Here is an 18000-nt window from a genome sequence, read left to right as displayed (position 1 = left end):
CCCAAAAACTAATAATTTACACCATTTTTTTTTTTTTCTTTTTATCTTTTACAGAAAAAAATAACATTATAATTGTAAGGTACACATCTAATTATATTTTTCAATTTAAAATCTGATTTATTCTCCTTGGTGACTTTTATTTTTTTGGTGATTATTTAAAAATATTTCATATTACCAATCTTTTTTTTATGTTCAATGTTTTGTTATATTTTTAGAGTAAATCTTTTTTTTTTTATTTATTTATTTTTTTTTTTTTTTAAATTTTTTTTTTAGAAATTAACGAGGCTTAAGATTGGAATCGATTGCCCACCAACAAAAGATAAAGTGGGACTTTACCTTAATGAACAGTTTTCGCCAGCCGAGCAGCAGATTCTGGAAGACGTTCTTGAATTATGTTTGACGGCTTTATCTCAACACATGAAAGATAAGAATGGTCTCGATATGATTAAGAGTATCAATGAGTATGCGAAGAAAGTTGATTGAGAATGGAGATATGGAAGAAAAAAAAACACTAACGAATGATTCTCCAGACTGCTGATGCTTCCATTAATGGATTTTTACTTTTTTAAAACAACTTTCTTATCTTTGTAGATGACGTCCAGCATTTTTCTATACTTACGAAAGAAAAGGTTATCATGTTTTAAATTTTAAAGGAAAATTTGAATTCAACATTTTTTTTAATATTTAAACCGGTGATTTTGAATGCTATTTTGGTTTTTATGACATTTAACTTGTTTTCATCGTTTTAAACCGGTGATTTGATGAAATGGAAATGTCGGTTATAAGTTAACATATTTCCTAATTTCCAGCGTAGCGCTACCAGAAGCGGTGACAAGGCAAATCAGTTCCTTTGCTTTTTTTCTCTCACGTGTGTCTGTACACTTAATTTTTTTTTTTTTTTTATATTGTTTTGCCAATCTTTTTTTTTTTTTTATTATTTAATAATCATTGAAATTTTTTTTTGGTTTTATTTTAATAATTCTATTGAAATTAGTTTTATTTTATTTATTTTTTAAGTATTATTGGAAACGCTTTTTAAAATTTTTTAAGTTTATGAAGTGATGCCAGCCACAGAACTGTGCATCAATAAAGTAGTAATTAAAATAATGTCCTTTTCTTATATTTTATTTCAGTAAATCACTTCAAAATAGAAATACTGAACAACAATAAAAGTGAAGGAACTGATTTATCTTGTCACTGCTTCTGGTAGCACTATGCCTGAAATTAGGAAGTACGTTAGTTGACTATAACTGAAATGTCTTGGTCTTTGTTGATAACTTTTAAACTGTTGACTTCTAATAAAAATAATCAAATTAGATTATTTCTATGTTGATAAACTTGAGTGACGACTTCTCATGTGTCTGTGTTTCGCATCTCTGTGTGACTTGCACATTATTGCTTTCTTTATTTACTATTGATCTATTATTTATTGAAATAAAAAATGCAACTGCTAAAAGTATTAAAACAAACTTTTTTAAAAATCCTATTTAAAAAGTAATTTAATTATGAAATTTTATCTGTCAGAATGCATTTTGGTTTCTTCAGAAACAAATCACCAATTTTAATATTTTGTTAAGAATTGAAAACATTTTTTGCATTTCACTCTGATACTAGTTCGCAATAAATTAAAATGTTTTTTTTTTATTTTTCTATACTTGTTTCAAATCAACAAACAATGACTTGATGATTAAAAATAATTCCCAAATGGTAGCTTTTTTGGTTAGGATGAAAGTGTAGTATCTGTTCTGTTACTACACTTTATCTATTCTGTCCTTTGTCAGTGAAGGAGAACTCTTTCCAGATTAAGGCAAATTTTATTTTTATCCCAATCCAGTGTCTTTCTTTTTTGGGGGGGAGAGGGGTGAAATTTACCCATGACCAGCATTGTGGGAGGCAATTAATTAAATAGGGCAGTAGAAAGAAGATTCTACCAAAGTGTTCATATAACCTGGGAAATTATTTTTATATCTCTAGTGAAAATTATCTCTTAGTAAAAATGTTCTGATAATTCATTTGTGATAGCAGATGAATTTTTCGCATCCGGTAGAATGCCCCACCCCAGCAAAAACAAAAAAAAAAAAAAATGAAAATTCTTCCTGGAATCTTTTTGGCTGTGTTTACATTGTATATCGTTATGAAGGTTTTTATAAAAAAACTAGATTATAGAACAGTGTTGGTACAGTACCTGGCTATATCACTTTCCATCTTTTAACTAATTTTTACTACCGTATAATGAATGCAAAGAAAAATATTTCTGAAACAAAAATAATTTTAAATGAATGTGGCATATGCTTTACGTGCACATTTTAGTTGATTATCAAAAAATAGTAATTTAGTTTTTAAATATTTCTGTTCCGTGTTTTAATGTTGCAATGCCAATTTCTTTAAATTTATAAAACACATGCCTGAGTGTTTGGAGATGTGTGTTGAGCAAAAAAAACAAAAAAACAAAAATTGGTAAGAGGCAGGCAACCCCTCCCTGCAGAAAAGTGCCCAGTTCAGGTTGAAGGAATTAATGTTTTTAGCCAATTTTTCGATATTTGTGGTCTGAAGGGTTGAGCTTCAAAACGTTACCGATCTCATGAAAATCCGTCGCCTCTGCCAAAAGTTTTAGGCAGACATACAAACATGCATACATACATACATACATTTAAACAGACAGGTGAGATTTATATATATTAAATTAAAAATCAATGAATAAAACAATGCAGGTTGTGTATGTTTGTTTACAAATAACATGTACGTTGGCAGTCAACTGGTGTCAATTGGAATGTGTCCTGGTTGAGTCTCTTGGCTTCTGAGGTCCTTATTTCATACTTCATCCAAAAAAATATGATCTTCACTGTAATACAACTGCATTTCTTTTGTACTCAATCGTTTACAAGTACTACAAAAAAAATTAGTTGCTCTTTCTACAAACTGAACAGAACTTTCCTCTTTCTGGGTGGCTTTCCAGCACTACAACTACTGATCATCACTTTTGATAACCTTCACTCTCAGAACTTTACTTTCCATAACATTCCTCCAATTCTTTAATAAGTAAGTCTTTCATTGTATATACAACATAATCACTCATATTCCATCATCCATTTTGGGACTACATTGGTTCAACAACATGAGGTCAATAGATGATACTATTCATGATTGGAAAGTTATTTGTGGAAAAAGGGAAAGAAACCTATGTCACTTGCATAAATACAGTTCAAGGGTTTGTGCTCTATTTACTTGAATGCCACACCCCACCCCATGAGAGCAGATTTAGACAGAAGGTCATTTTTTTAATATGGGGAAATCCAACTCCCCAAAAGGGGGGAACTTTGGGTTGGAATAAAGATAAAAATTGCTTCCGTCTAGAAAGTTTCTCCTTCACTAATTGAGGACCAAATAGATGAAGTGTGGTATCAGAACAGCTACCACACTTTGCTCCTAGCCAAACGGCCACGTTTTTATACATAATACATGAATAAATATTGCAAAATGCCAAGAAACAAAAATCTTCAAATACAGTTCAAAGGTTTTTTGGAATTTCTAATACACTAGTTACCCTAGCAAGAATTAAGTTTAGTTTACCCTACTATTTCAGTCTTTGCTTAGTGGAGCAACGGAAGGAGAAGGAGGATTTTCCAAAGGTATTTAAGTGACTCTCAATATAGCATTCTTTGCCTTTGGGCTAGGATTAAAGTGTAATCTCTGTCCTGTTCTTTGTCAGTAAAGGAGAAATCTTTGTAGACAGACACATTTCCTTTTTATTCAAATCCAAAGTGCCCCTTTTTAAGGAGCTTGAATCCCCCCACATTAAAAAACTGACATTGTTTCTAACACTAACCGGTAGACTTTGAAATTCATTTTCGGGCCTTGCTTCCCTAACTGTACTGACCTGCAGAAGTTCAAGTGTAACATGAACCAACATCTTGCTGCCCAACTCCCTACATAGTACCCCTGGAGCTTATGACCTTGATAGTAACCTCCTACATCAAAGTGGCAATGTGCCTTGTTTGGGGTGAAAATGTAATAAAAAATGTAATAATATGACTTGGATGCATCAGCCTAAATCGAAAGCAAAACTTACGAAGAAAAAAAGAATCTATATATATATATATATATATATATATAATGAACGTGCGTGTGTGTCTGTGTACATTTCCCTCCGCAATAACTCTGTCAATTTTTAGTCTACAGACTCGAAATTTGATATACAGGGTACTGAGATTTGGGGAAGCAAGTAAATAAGGAATTTTGGTATGGTATACTAAAAGTTCACAATATGCACATCCTAGAAATGAGGAATAATTAAAAATAAATGGATCAACCATAGCCACTGGCGATCTGAACCTTCCCTTTTCACTGGCTACTACATCGACATGTTGGGAAGATGCCATTCTTTTACCGGGATCAATTACCCTTGAACCTTGCCTTATAGCGCTGAGTGTTTTTAGGAAGAACACATCAAGTACCAATTTCTTTTTAGTCTTTGGTATAACTCGACCAAGCAATTATCTCAAATGGAACAAGTATAAAGGAAAATAGCTAAAATTATTTCCATTATAAAATTTGCTTTATCATTGTGAAAGGATATATGCATTGTTTTAACGGCATTTTTCGAATTTAAAAGCAATCGATGAATAAAAACAGTAAATTAATTCATGTGAAAACATAACAAACAGCTCATAATAAAATAGAATTACAACAAAAATGATAGTATTAATTTACTTCAGGGTTGTGTAAGTCTGAGGTTAAAAGAAAGTTACTTTAGTCTTATCTAGGAAATCATGCATCATCACAAAGACAATGCTGCTTATATCAATGCATTAAAACAAAAATGTAATTAGTTTCTCAAAAATGTAAAATAAAATCCAATTCTATAATATACAAGTAAATAAATTATTTTAAACAAATGTAAGAAATCTGACAAAAGTAGTTTATTTTTGTTTTATTATCGGCATAAGCAATATTTCTGAAAGTGGTGAAACTGAAAATGTCTTACTAAATATTTGATACCGGTGAAATTCCTTCATCTTTATTTATGACAAAAAACAAATAAAATAATGTATATTTAAACCAAAAAAATGGTTAAAATCAAATATTTATATTTTTAAAGCACAGTCAGTGATCAAAATCACTGACAAATTAGATTTTATTTTTGTATTTACTTTATGGAAGGATTTGTTAAGAATTATCAAGTCAAATGATTTCCTTTTCAACAGTTTAAACACTTTCTAATTTTCGAATTACTATCAAGTAATGGATTTTTTTCTGTTTTCACCATTAAAAAAATTAAAATCGCAGAATACAAATAAAACGAAATGCATTATGGACTTAATTTTGTAATTTAATTATTTTTAAAATAGAATTCTTCAAATATCAATTAATAGTAAATCTATGATATATATATATAAAAGTGAACGTGTCTGTGTATGTCTATGTACATTTTCCTACGCAATAACTCTGTCAATTTTCAGTCTGCAGACTGGAAATTTGATATACAGGGTAGTGAGATTTGGGAAAATCTTTGATCGGTTTTCAGCCAGATATTTGGCTGTTAAGGGGTCAAAGTTCAATGATTTGACCTTTGAGAACTCTACCAAACTCCTCCAACAATTTTGGGTCTAAACACTTAAAATTTTAGATATAGGTTCCTTGAACATGGATCTAACTTAATAACTTCATTTGAGCCCCAAAAAATAAATTTTAAGGGGTCATAATAGGGGTCAAACTTAAAAAAAATTGACCGTTTCTTTTATTTATTTATTTATTTTTTGCTCAACATACACCTCCAAACACCCGGGTAACGCCGGGCTGAAATGCTAGTAATTTAAAAAAATATTAATACAATTCTCATAATTACAAAAGAAAACATACGCACAGATGCATGTGAAGTCATTTTATAATTTTATTAATATACACGTATATATATATGTGTGTGTGTGTGTGTGTATATATATATATATATATATATATATAATTATTTTTTTGCTATAATAATTAAATACCTACAGACACTAGTGTTTCGTCCTTTTGGGATTCTTCAGTGCAGGGTGTCACGATTAACACCAGCCGAACGATTCGAACCCCACACCACGAGACATCTATTATATTTTTGAATGTGAGTTAATATTTAATTATTTACACAATCAATTCCACCAACTATGAAAGCCATAGATCAGAAGTCCTAAACTTGAGTTTCACCCTCTTGATCTCATCAGTAGAATAGATCCTAATTCAAGATTTGAGACATGAGTTACTTTTATATACAAATGACTCTGATTTTGTAGCCTGAGTTTGGATAGTTTCCACCAATGAGCCCAAGTAAAGATGAAACTAATGACTAGGACTCCTAGCCTGCAGTTTTCATGGTTTGTGTAAGCGGTGGCATTGTTTTATTGTGGAAATAAATATATATATAGTGTTATATTATTATAGACAAATATTAGTATGTGGAGTTTTGCATTTTACTTAATATAAAATATAATTTAGTGTTGACTTAGTGCCACACTTTGTCAATATTATTATTTTATTAAAAAATAGAATCAGAAACTTTTGGCTATAAAATCTAAATACAATATACATTTTCAGAATTATATTTTTTGTATACACTTTTCTTTTGTTTTTGTTTTTTTTAGCATGCATGACACCAACATGATATCCTTGGTTGTCACAATTTTACAAACAAATGGTATCCTGCTATTCTCTATTTTTTATCATTTTCTTTTCTTTGTATGACTACACTTGTATACTCATTGTGTAATCAGAAAATTCAAATGTATTTTTAAAAATAAAATTTTGTAAATTTTTGTTATTTGTAAAAATTTGCTTCAAGTGTTGAAATTTTTATTTCAGCACCGTTTTCTTTCTTTTTTTTAAATTTTTTGTTTTAACGATTACATAAAAAATTTGCAGTTGAACAGAATTGATATGTATTCTTAAATGTATCACCTGTGATGTCTTCAGGATCCGCATCTGACATTAGCAGAAGAATAGGAATAGTAACTTCTTTGTGTACTTTTATATATTTATTAGACTCTACTTTAATGTCTGGTGCTTAGCCATAAGCTCTGTGCTAATATTTATTGTCACCGTTTTTTGATAAGTTGTCACTTGGAACCTCTTGCAAAACATGGTTCGACAGGTAATTTAAGTAAATGCAAAATCTTTCCCTCTTCCAGAGATCATCATCATATAGTACAAATCTGAAGATTCTATTATTGGCATTCGTTTCCGCAATATTTTTCTAGTCATAATTCTTTCTAGAAAGACATTGGCTACTTATGAAAGGGACACATGAAGGTTGCCAACATCCTAAATGAAAGTGATCTTTTGTCAAACGTGGGACACCCAAGTTGTCAGTAAGTGTTGTTGAACACTGAACCACCATCATTTTCCCTTGCGGAGTAAATATTTCAATAAACTAGCAAATGGTTGAAAAAAGAAAGTACAGTAAAACTCCTTTAATTTGAACTTCCTCTAAAGTTGGACTTCTTCTAAACCTGGACTTTCTCTAAACTTGAACTGTCTCGTCAGTGAAATTGTATTAGCATATTTGATGCGGAGTTGCAGTAAAACTGTTTACATGGTTTAGTCAGATATTGCGCAGAAATGTTAATATTGGTACTATGTAATTAATGTAGATTAGCTAGTGATAATTAATTTACAGTTAGTGTAAATTAATTTTTTTTTTTTTTTTTTTTTTTTTTTTCCAGATTGCTATATTTAAAATAGTGTAAAACAAGCCATCACAATGGCTTGCAACTCTAAAAGAAAACAAGTGACACTGACTTTACTCAAAAAACGTCAAATTATAGAAAAATTAGATGCTGGAGTTGAAAATAGAGATTATAAGATTGGAAGAAGTACACTGTTGTACATCAAAAAGAAAAAGGAGGAAATATTGAAGGCTGCTCCTTTCTCTCCAAATATGACATGTCAAAAGGACTCTTTGCAGATCAAAGCAAGTTGAATTCGATCGGATATTGCATGAGTGGTTTGTAGCAAAAATCTCTTAAGGAAGAGTTGAATATCGCAGAGAGTATGAAATTCAGTGAAAGCTGCTTTAAGAGTAGACATGGTATAAGACAATTAACAATGTCAGGTGAACAATGGTCTGCTGATACACACGCAGCATCAAATTATTGTGACAAATTCAAGACCATAATTGCCGATTATGGTTTAACACCAGAGGATGTTTACAACGCTGATAAAAGTGGCGTAAATTGGAAGTGCTTACCTACAAAAACATTAGCCGGATCCGAGGAGCAGAAAATAAAAGGATTCAAATGAAATAAAGAAAGACTAACAGTGATGGTATGCGCTAATGCTTCTGGAACTCATCAACTTAAGCTTCTTGTCATCAGCAAATCAAAGTGTCCCTGAGCATTGAAAGGAGTTTTGCCTTTGCCAGTATCCTATTATTCTTTACGAAATGGATGGATAAATCAACAGTTTAAAAAATGGTTTTTGCAAGAATTTGTGCCAGTTGTCCAGAGGCGTTTTCTTGAATTAGGTGAACCTGATTCAAAGTGCTTGCTTCTGTTGGGCAATTGTAGAGCACATTCTCCTGAGTCAGAACTAGTGTCATCTTGCGGGAATATTTTTGTGTGCTACTTACCACCTAATGTGACTTCTCTCATCCAACCTATGGATCAAGGGATTATTTGGAACTTAAAATGTTTCTACAGAAATGATTTCATGATGAATATGATAAATAGTACCGTGAGTATAAGCGATTTTCAGCGCCATTTTACTATCAAAGATGCCGTATTTTCTCTCGTAAGTGCATGGAATCAAGTTCGAGCAAGCACATTAACAAAAGTATGGGGTAAATTATGCCCAGTGCCAAAGGCTTCTGAACTGAAAGAATCAGAATACATCTGGTCTAGAAAAAATTCTTGAAACCAAACGTTTACCGACCAACCACGCTGTTCTTCAATCACTTAATGCAAATGATGTTGAAATGTGGGTGCAACAAGATGAGGAAACTACTGATCAATATCCTGAAGGCAGTAATGGTGATGAAAATAGCGACAGCTCCCATTCTCTTGACCCTAATGTAAATAACCAAGAACACTGATGAAGCAATATCATGGGATGATGCAGAAAAGTCTATGTAGACAGTTATAAAATTTCTAAAAAAAAATTCCTTACTTTAGTGACAACTATGTTTTGCAAGCAATGTCACTCCGAAGAGATATAATCATAAAGAAGCTACAGAACCAAGAAATTGTAGATTTTTGTGATTGCTTACGGAATACAACGGCAGCGCCCGAGAGCTCAATTGATGAAAATAGAAACTGCAATGAGACTCATTCAATGAATAACTAAAAAAAACTGTATTTTACATAAATGTATGATTTCTGTAGATGATAAGTTAGGTAATAAATACCTAACAAGTAAAAGTAGATTTATTTTTAATGTTTTTGTTCCTGGTAATAATGTTTAACAATTCTTACTTGCAATATATCGTAAAGTCAACTTAATATATGCTTGAAGTATCATATAGCAATGAATTTCATTTACTATTTCTTAATTCTTAGAAAATTAAAGCTAACTGCAGCACATTTTTTTATCACAAAACTTGAACAGCATCCTCTAATTTGAACGAAGCGGATGTTCAAATTATAGGAGTTATACTGTATTGTGTTTCTGAGATCAATGAGATAAAAATTGGATGGAATTTGTGTGCATTTTTACACAAAAAATATTGACTATTTCTGAGATCCATGTTCCATAATGCTCATCTGACATTAGCAAAAGAATAGGAATAGTAACTTCTGCTTTGGGACAACTAAAAGAAAAGATAAAGAGCAGAAACGAAGGTGCTTATTCAGATTGGCATTTATGGCAGCATTTAAAATTAAAGAAATTCAGAAATGTCTGTATGATGTACGTAGCAGTCAAGGGACAAAGATGAAAAATTCCGAAAAACCATGTAATTCAATCAAGTATTTTTTATTTTTTTATTTTTTTTTTTCCAAGAAAATCAAAATTACTTTATTTTGATGAGGGTAAAAAAAAAAAAAATGAAATCAATGAATCAGTGGACAAGAGCAGACAATCCTAATGCACATGGAAATTGAAAATTATCATTAATTACCTTCCCTCATTATGTTCTCTAGAGAAGTATTGCCTCATTTGTCCCTATTTACAATGCCTCCCCACGGGACAGAGTTAGACACCAGTGTCGTTTTTTAACGTGCAGAAAAGGAACAAAAATAAAATTTGTCTAAGTCGTGAAGGATTTCTCCTTCACTGACAGAGAACAAGAAATTGAAGTGCAGCATCTGAAGAACAGATACTACACTTTGATCTTGATTGCCTCATTTCTCACTTATTGCTTAATAACGGCAAATTTGTTTTTCATAAATAAATAAAATTACTTGATTTGTGATATTTGGAATCTACAATCTTCATTCTGCGACAAGTAGTTGCAATATAAGTTTTTCTTCGTTTTTGTTTATCGCCTTAAGTGCCAATCTGAATAAGAACTGAAACGAGATATTAATGCCTCTGAAGTTAAAACTTTACAAAGCTTGGATAGTTTCTATTGCTGTATATACAAGTAAGATACGGACTACATTGGCAGAGTATGAGAAAGCTCAATATCTTTAAAATTGAATGTTTACAAAGTGTCTTTGGAGTAACTTTGTTGGATAGACAAAGAAATGTAGATATCAGAAAGAGGTTCAACATTAAGAAATTCATCAACAAGAGATTAACATTGTTCGAACATGTTTCTGAATTTGTGAGATGAGGATTGATAACTCATATTTGGATTGTTCGAAATAGTGTTCTCATCTTGAATTATTATTCGCACAACATTTCAGTTGATGTAATCTTTGATCTTCTTCAAGAACCGTGACGTTGTGGATAAAGTACTTAGTAAAATTCAGTTGTAAGTTACACTCTTCTCAAGGTTGAAAGTTCATTCCTCAGTGTAGATGATGCTCAAAATATAATTGCAAATTACTTAGGATGGGTGTTTTGACAAGCTTCTGGGTTTGACCTTTACTCCTGATCTGAAATGGAACACGTACATCAAGTCTGTTGCCAAGGTCGCTGGAAAGATGGTGGGATCGTTCTACCGCTCCAGAAGATATCTCACTACTGATGCAATTCTCTATCTATATAAAAGCCAAGTACGTCCAAGGATGGAATACTGTTGCCATATCTGGGCAGGAGCTGCTAAAAACAGCCTATCCTGCCTTAACAGAGTACAAAATAGACTTTGTGGCTTAGTGGGGGATGCCCTTTTCTCTACCCTGCAACCTCTCTCCCACAGAAGAGACGTTGCAAGCCTATCCTTGTTTTATCGTTATTTCCATGGCAGGTGCTCGTCTGAACTCCAATCTCTGGTCCCCCCTCGCCAATCTTTAACGAAAAACGCCCGTCTAGCTGAATCCACTGTCAAAAGTTTCCCCCACTCTTTATCTGTGCCTAAATCAAAACGTGGATACCATGAACAAAGCTTCTTTCTTAGAACTGCACGCCTGTGGAACTCAGTTCCGTCTGCCTGCTTCCTACCGGACTACAACTTGGATGTCTTCAAGTCCAACGTTAACAAATTCTTAATGAACCGCCCCCTTAAGTAAACACTTCATCAAATCTCCACACTAACGTAATGTACTTGCAATAACCCTTATCCCTGAGTGGCTTCCGGGCCTTGATAAGTGGTGATCACTGTGTAAAAAAACAAAAAAAAAACTTCTAAGTCATGGCTGACGAAATGAGAGCATACTACCTTCATCTGTTAAATAAAGTGTTCTATCCACTAGAGATGTTCTTATTTTCACTTCCTATTACTATCCTTGTGGCCATGTCACTAATAAGGATGCTGGAGGTAAATATTTTATCTGGGCTGATGTTATCCACCTGATAGGGACCCGAACCTTGGGTTAACCACTAAGGAGATCATCCTATCAACAGGTGCAAAGTACTGAGGCTACTGTATTGCCATTTGGTAAATGGATTCTGGACCAAGTAGTAGCTTCTGGTAGGGCCTCTTGATGCAATATTAGTGAGTAATGTTATGGCTTTTCTTCTACATGGTTTGCACAAATCATTCTTTGTTTTTATTTTTTTTGTTTTTTTTCCATCTCTGCTTGTTAGAAAGTAATGCTGTTTAACCTATAAATGTATATTTTCACATATGTAGGATGGCACTTTATGTCAAATTACACCTACCAAAGTCCATTTAAAAAAAATATATTTTGACTCCTTAGCAGCTATTTTTACTCGTTAAAAACCAAATCTAATTTTTTCACAAGTCTAAATTCCCGTATACATCAAGTTTGAAATTTGTAAACCAAAAGTTAACAGAGGAGTTTGGTAGAGACTGTTCCTCAGACAGACAGACAAGGTCACTTTTATATCTATATATGATGGGACGATTCTAATATTTTACTGATTCTGATACAATTACCAATTCCATATTAAATTCCCAATTCTGATACAATTACCGATTCCGATTCTTTATAAATCTCTAAATATTTTACTATAGAGTTGTTATTTTTTCTACGATTACCATAAAAACACACGCTAAATGTGCAGATATATTCCTAAACATAAAAACACACTTGTGGAGGATGATCTATAGATTTTAGTTTTACTATTTGTTTAAAATCAATAAATATTTATTTTTTTATCATTACTACCAACAAGTAATGGAAGATTTTGCTTTAAATAAAATCAACTAAAAAAGACAATTAAAAGAATCGTTTTTGGCATTGGAAAATATGCACAAATTTTTCTACTTCTGATACCTCCAAAAGTTCCGATTTTTTTCGATTCCAATTCCAATAAATCGTCCCAACACTAATATACAGATTAAAATATATAGAAATATTTATGTAAGTGTAGTTTATTGCAATTACATATTGTTATTGTGATCGATCGATCATGTAATGCGTGGAGGTGGACTTGTGAAGAGGGCTTTTTTGACTGAAAATATTACACTGAAATAGAAGGCTTCTTCTTCCTCATGGATGAACAAATGTCTCACCACGAGGGCAAAGTTAGACACAAGGTTGGTTTTTAATGTGGAGAAAATTCAGCTCTCCTCCAAAAAAAAGGGGCACTCTGGATTGGAACAAAAACTAAAATTGCCTCAGTCTCGAAGGACCTCTTCTCCACTGACAGAGGACAGAATAGACCAAGTCTAGCATCTGAACAGATACTACAGTTTGTTCCTAATCAAAAGTCTAAGGAAACTCAACTTTTGTTAATTCAAATTTAATATAGCAATCGCTAAGATGATTTTCAAATGGACAATTTGCTTTTTTATCTGGATTTTCATTAAGCTTGATCAATGCCAAATGAGTGAGCATTTGGTAATACAAGGCACTGTATCTAGGAGGACGTCAACATTTCCCTGCAAGAACTGCAAAAACCTAATGTTGTCATCTCTCCTGACTGAGACCACTTATGAATTTCATATTCTCATGACATTTCCTCCTTCGTAGGAAGTCGGTTCAACCCACCTAGGATGAGTGCCTCTGCTTGCTGTGAAGTACCTGAACTGTGACTACGATGTAAACTAGAAAATGTAGGGGGGAGGGGAGGGTAGAAAATGAACCTTGGGGTTTACTTTCAGCAGCCTCATAACTTTCACTCCCTTATTTTGTCCTTTAGTCTTCATATTCCATGAGAGATGTTTCTGACAAAGGAGGAAAAATTACTGGATTGATAGATCACAATCTATCCATATAGCACATATCGTTGGAAAGTTTTTGACCTTGAAGTAGTAGTTTCTTTTTAGCTCTTTTAGTGGCTTCATGCGATTTCTATAAAAAATTAATTAAAATAAATAAAAAAAAATTAATTAAAATAAATACAATGAAAGGAATTTGGAAGCATTTAAAAACTGTTAGATAGAAAGACATTTAAATATTTAAAATTCTTAGCAAATTATGTATTATGATTAAAAGTTTTGGAATGTATTTAACATTCGATGCTCTTTTTAAATACAAATCTTTTTGAAAAGAATTTAAAGATATTTTAGAAAACTAAATGTCATTTTAATTTACTTTGTTGGTGTTGAATTCCGATATTTCGCTAAAAGATTAACCTCATCAGGGTTTTATGTCCAGTCCGTATTGTTTTTTGTTTTCTTCATTTTGTTGTTATAAAGGAGGAGGTAATTCCTGGAGAAGAAAAATTCAAATGTACGTGCTGTCCAATTTTAACGTGTGTGTCGCCCCAGTTCGGGCATGGATACCAACAAAGTAAATAAAATGATTTCATTATTTCATGACAGTTAAAGTTTTCTAATATATCTTAAAATTCTTTTAAAAATAAATGTCTTCTAAAAGTGTGTAACTGTTTTTCACTACAAATCTTTTTATTTCTGTTGAAAAAAAAAAGAAAGTATTTTTTCAGGATTTATTAAGCAAGAGAATAGCAGTCCTGAAAGTAAAACTTAATCTATTTTTTCTTGGAAATCGCTCCAGACAAAGCATGAAGCCACTTGATGTCAGGAGGTAACAAGAACGAAAGGGATGCCTATTGGCCTTAGTCTTGTAAAGACCAAAGGTATAGATAAAAGGAAAACAATCAGCAGGAAGAGAATTCCACAAGTTTGCAGTTCTTGAAAAAAAAAAATAAATAAATAAAGCAAAAGCTATTGGAATAAGAAGCTGTATTACAATGATGTACAAAAACAGTAAATTGATAGAGACCACTAGACTAATAAATCAAACGGGCTGGAACAAAGGAAGCAGGAAATAGATCAGACAATTCTGAAGAACACATGGCATAATAGTATTTATATAAAAAAAAAAACTGAGACTAGCAACATTAGGTCTGTTAGAGATTGCAGAGAAGGAGAAAGTGTGGATCCAATCAAATTACAAATACGTTTCAGGAACCTTCAAATGGGACACAGATTACCATCCCAAATATGGCAACAGTACTCCATACAAAGTCTGAGAGTCCAACGCAAACAAATTCTTGATGAACCGTCCTCCTAAGTAATCCAATTTACAAAATTTCCACTACTTATATTTACTAGGCTATAATCACGTTGACTAATGTATACCCATTAGCCCTTATCCTCGAGTAGCCTCCGCGCCTTGATAAATGGTGACTCCTTTGTAAAAAAAAAAAAAAAAAAAAAATTGTGGAATAGCCTCAGGTATGAGAAAGTGTTCAGACGCCATTTTCCAAGAAGCAGAAAGAGCAATGGATTCAATATATGAACCGCAAGAAAGATTTGATGAGAAAGAAAGACCAAGAAGTTTTAGAGTCGATTTCCTATTGAGAACAGAGCCATCCATGAGAATCTTAGGAAGAAAAGAGACACAAGTACGATTGAAATACAACAAACATTGATGCAACAAACTAGGATTTATCCTTAGAAAGAATATTCCATGAATGTACAAAATCTAGATTGAAGGTTGCCAGAACATATATGACAAAAGTAAGCAGGATAACACTAAAACTCAAGATGTATGTGTTGAGGCAAGCAAAGTCATGGATAAAAGACGCAGTGACTGACTTATGCAGGATAACCTGTCTCATATATAGTCACAAATCCTGGGACAAACTCTCTTCCTCATCTTCATCAAAGACCAGCAACAACCAAAATCTTTCTGGTTCGATTTCTTTGGAGTGTATAGTACAGCGGAGTAAAAGATGGCTGGTTCCTTTTAATGCATCCAAAACCAAGCTTCTACCTTTTCACCATCAGCACTCTGATTCCAACTTGGCCCCAAGTGAAATGAATGGCTTAAAGAAAGGCTTTTTTTAACAGACTTTTGGAACTGACCTTCACTCTTGACCTGAAATAAAAAAATACTTTCATCAGATCTGTTGCCAAGGTTACTGGTAAAATAGTTGGGTCATTCTACTACTCCAGAAGTTATCTCAGTCCCAACATAATTCTTTACCTGCATAAAAGCCAAATACGGCCTATCAAGTACTGTTGCCACATCTTGGGAAGAGCTGCTCTTTCCTGCCTTGACATGGTACAAAACCGACTTTGAAATCTAGTGGGTGAGGACCTTTTCTCCCCCTACTTCCTATTTCTCATGAAAGAAGCATTGCAAATCTATCTCTGCCCTATCAGCTGTCTGCTGAGTGTTGTCGAAGTTTTTGATGGATTTAATCCATTTGTTTTATGATGCATTTAATCCATTTGTTTTAATATGGAGGTGAGAGCTAATGGTCTCACCTACATTGCAGACCACTAAACAGTCAGCATGACCTTCTCTTGGTGCGACTCTGGCTTTGGTAAGTGTCGTAGAGCTTCATCGGCATCGAACCACTAAGCTGAGTGTCGCCGGTTGTCCTAAAAAAAAAACAGTTTTAATCGCAAGTCACAACCTGGTCAAAAACCGGTTGTTCTTGTGTAAATAAAGAGAAGATGACACTTCATAACAGCGTTTCTTTTATTTGGCGTTCAATTTGTGAGGATCCTATTTATCAAATTTTTTTTATCTTTCCAATCTCTCTCAAGTGGTTGGAAATTATATACGTTACGTTTAATTCAGAAGCAAATTCTTGAACAGTCGTGCGTGCATTTGCTTCGACTAAAGCTCCTTTTTGATCGTTGTCAACATCCGATGGCCAACCACTTTGCTCATCATCTTCCAGACTCTCGTCGGCGCCATGAAATTTCTTAAACCACTATTGTCCTGTGCATTCAGTAGTAGTTTCTGGGCCAAATACTTTGTTGATATTGCAAGCTGCTTCAGCAGCTTTTCGGCCTAACTTGAATTGAAATCAGAAAATTGTGCGAATTTGCTTTTTTTTTTTTCCATTTTTTTCAACGTTCTGAAAAGAAAATATAATGGTATTAAAACGATTATAATTTAAACGATTAGATAAAGCGAAAAACGCTATTTAAAATGATATATATGAAGTAAAGGTATTATAATGAAAACTTATTTGAAAGTCCATCATTTGAAATCAAAATTAAAAATTCTGCAAGAACTTTCTTCTCAACCTAATTAATATATATATATATATATATATATATATATATATATATATATATATATATATATATATATATAGAGAGAGAGAGAGAGAGAGAGAGAGAGAGAGAGAGAAAGAGAGAGAGATGTCTGAATGTCTTCTTCAAGGTCAATTGTGTCTGAGGGAATAAACAATTAAATGAGATTTAACATTCGAGCCTTTACAAACCTAATTAAAAATATATTGGTGTCATATTTGCACTGTTTTCGTTATTTACACAATAAAATAATAATAATTGTAATCAGAATGTAGTGATCCTTGCTTTTTTTTTTTAGAAGACAGTCACTGCTTATCAAGTCTTGAAGATCACTCGAGGATAAGGGTTAATGAATGTAAGATGGTAGTGAAGTAATTGTTAATGGTGTGAGGTGGGTAGAATTTGATTATTTAAATTTGCTGGTTCAACAATAACTTGTTTACATTAAGCTTAAAGGCTACCATACGGTAGTCGGCCGGAAAACAGGCCAATAGAACAGTGTTCCACAGGTAGGCAGTTCTGGGAAAGAAGCTTTGTTTGTGAAATCTGCGTTTAGATTTAGGCACAAATAGAAAGTGAAGGAAATTGTTGATAGTGGTTATAACTAGTCAATTGGTTTTGTGTGAAAGTCCGGTAAGCCATACTCATACGAGCACTTGTCATGAAAATAACAATAAGACAGAGACAGACTCGCAACATCTATTCTGTAGGAAAGACGTTGCAAGGAAGAGAAAAAGGCATCACTTATTAAGTTTCGAAGCCAGTTTTGAACTCTATCAAGGCAAGATAGGTGACACCAAGCAGCTCCTGGCCAGATGTGGCAACAGTACTCCATTTTAGGACATATTTGGCCGGTTCTTATATAGAGAATCGCATCAGCTGTGAGATACCTACTGATGTGGTAGAATGATCCGACCATGTTTCCAGCGATCTTGGCAACAGATTTGATGTATGTGTTCTATTTTAGATCAGGAGTGAAGGTCAGTCCCAGGGGCTTGTCCATACATGTTGCTTCCTCAATATGAGATCCATGGTGGTAAATCTCATTTATCCTCTCG

General features: G+C 33.0%; 1 protein-coding gene across 1 annotated transcript in view; it reads left to right on the top strand.

Moving 5' to 3' along the window:
• LOC145241446 (putative peptidyl-tRNA hydrolase) overlaps positions 1-2090 on the top strand; it is a 28168-nt gene extending 26078 nt beyond the window's left edge. The window contains exon 5 of the mRNA XM_080104407.1: positions 274-2090. Coding sequence (XP_079960533.1) covers positions 274-483 — 210 coding nt within the window. The 3' untranslated portion in view covers positions 484-2090. The remainder of the gene's footprint in view (positions 1-273) is intronic.
• The last annotated feature ends 15910 nt before the right edge of the window (positions 2091-18000 follow it).

The sequence above is a fragment of the Euprymna scolopes genome, chromosome 20 (assembly GCF_053919585.1).
Source record: "Euprymna scolopes isolate OS-2025 chromosome 20, ASM5391958v1, whole genome shotgun sequence".
In the NCBI taxonomy this organism is placed as follows: Eukaryota; Metazoa; Mollusca; class Cephalopoda; order Sepiida; family Sepiolidae; genus Euprymna; species Euprymna scolopes.
Note: the sequence above shows the minus strand (reverse complement) of the source record. Positions and strands in the feature narration are given on the sequence as shown.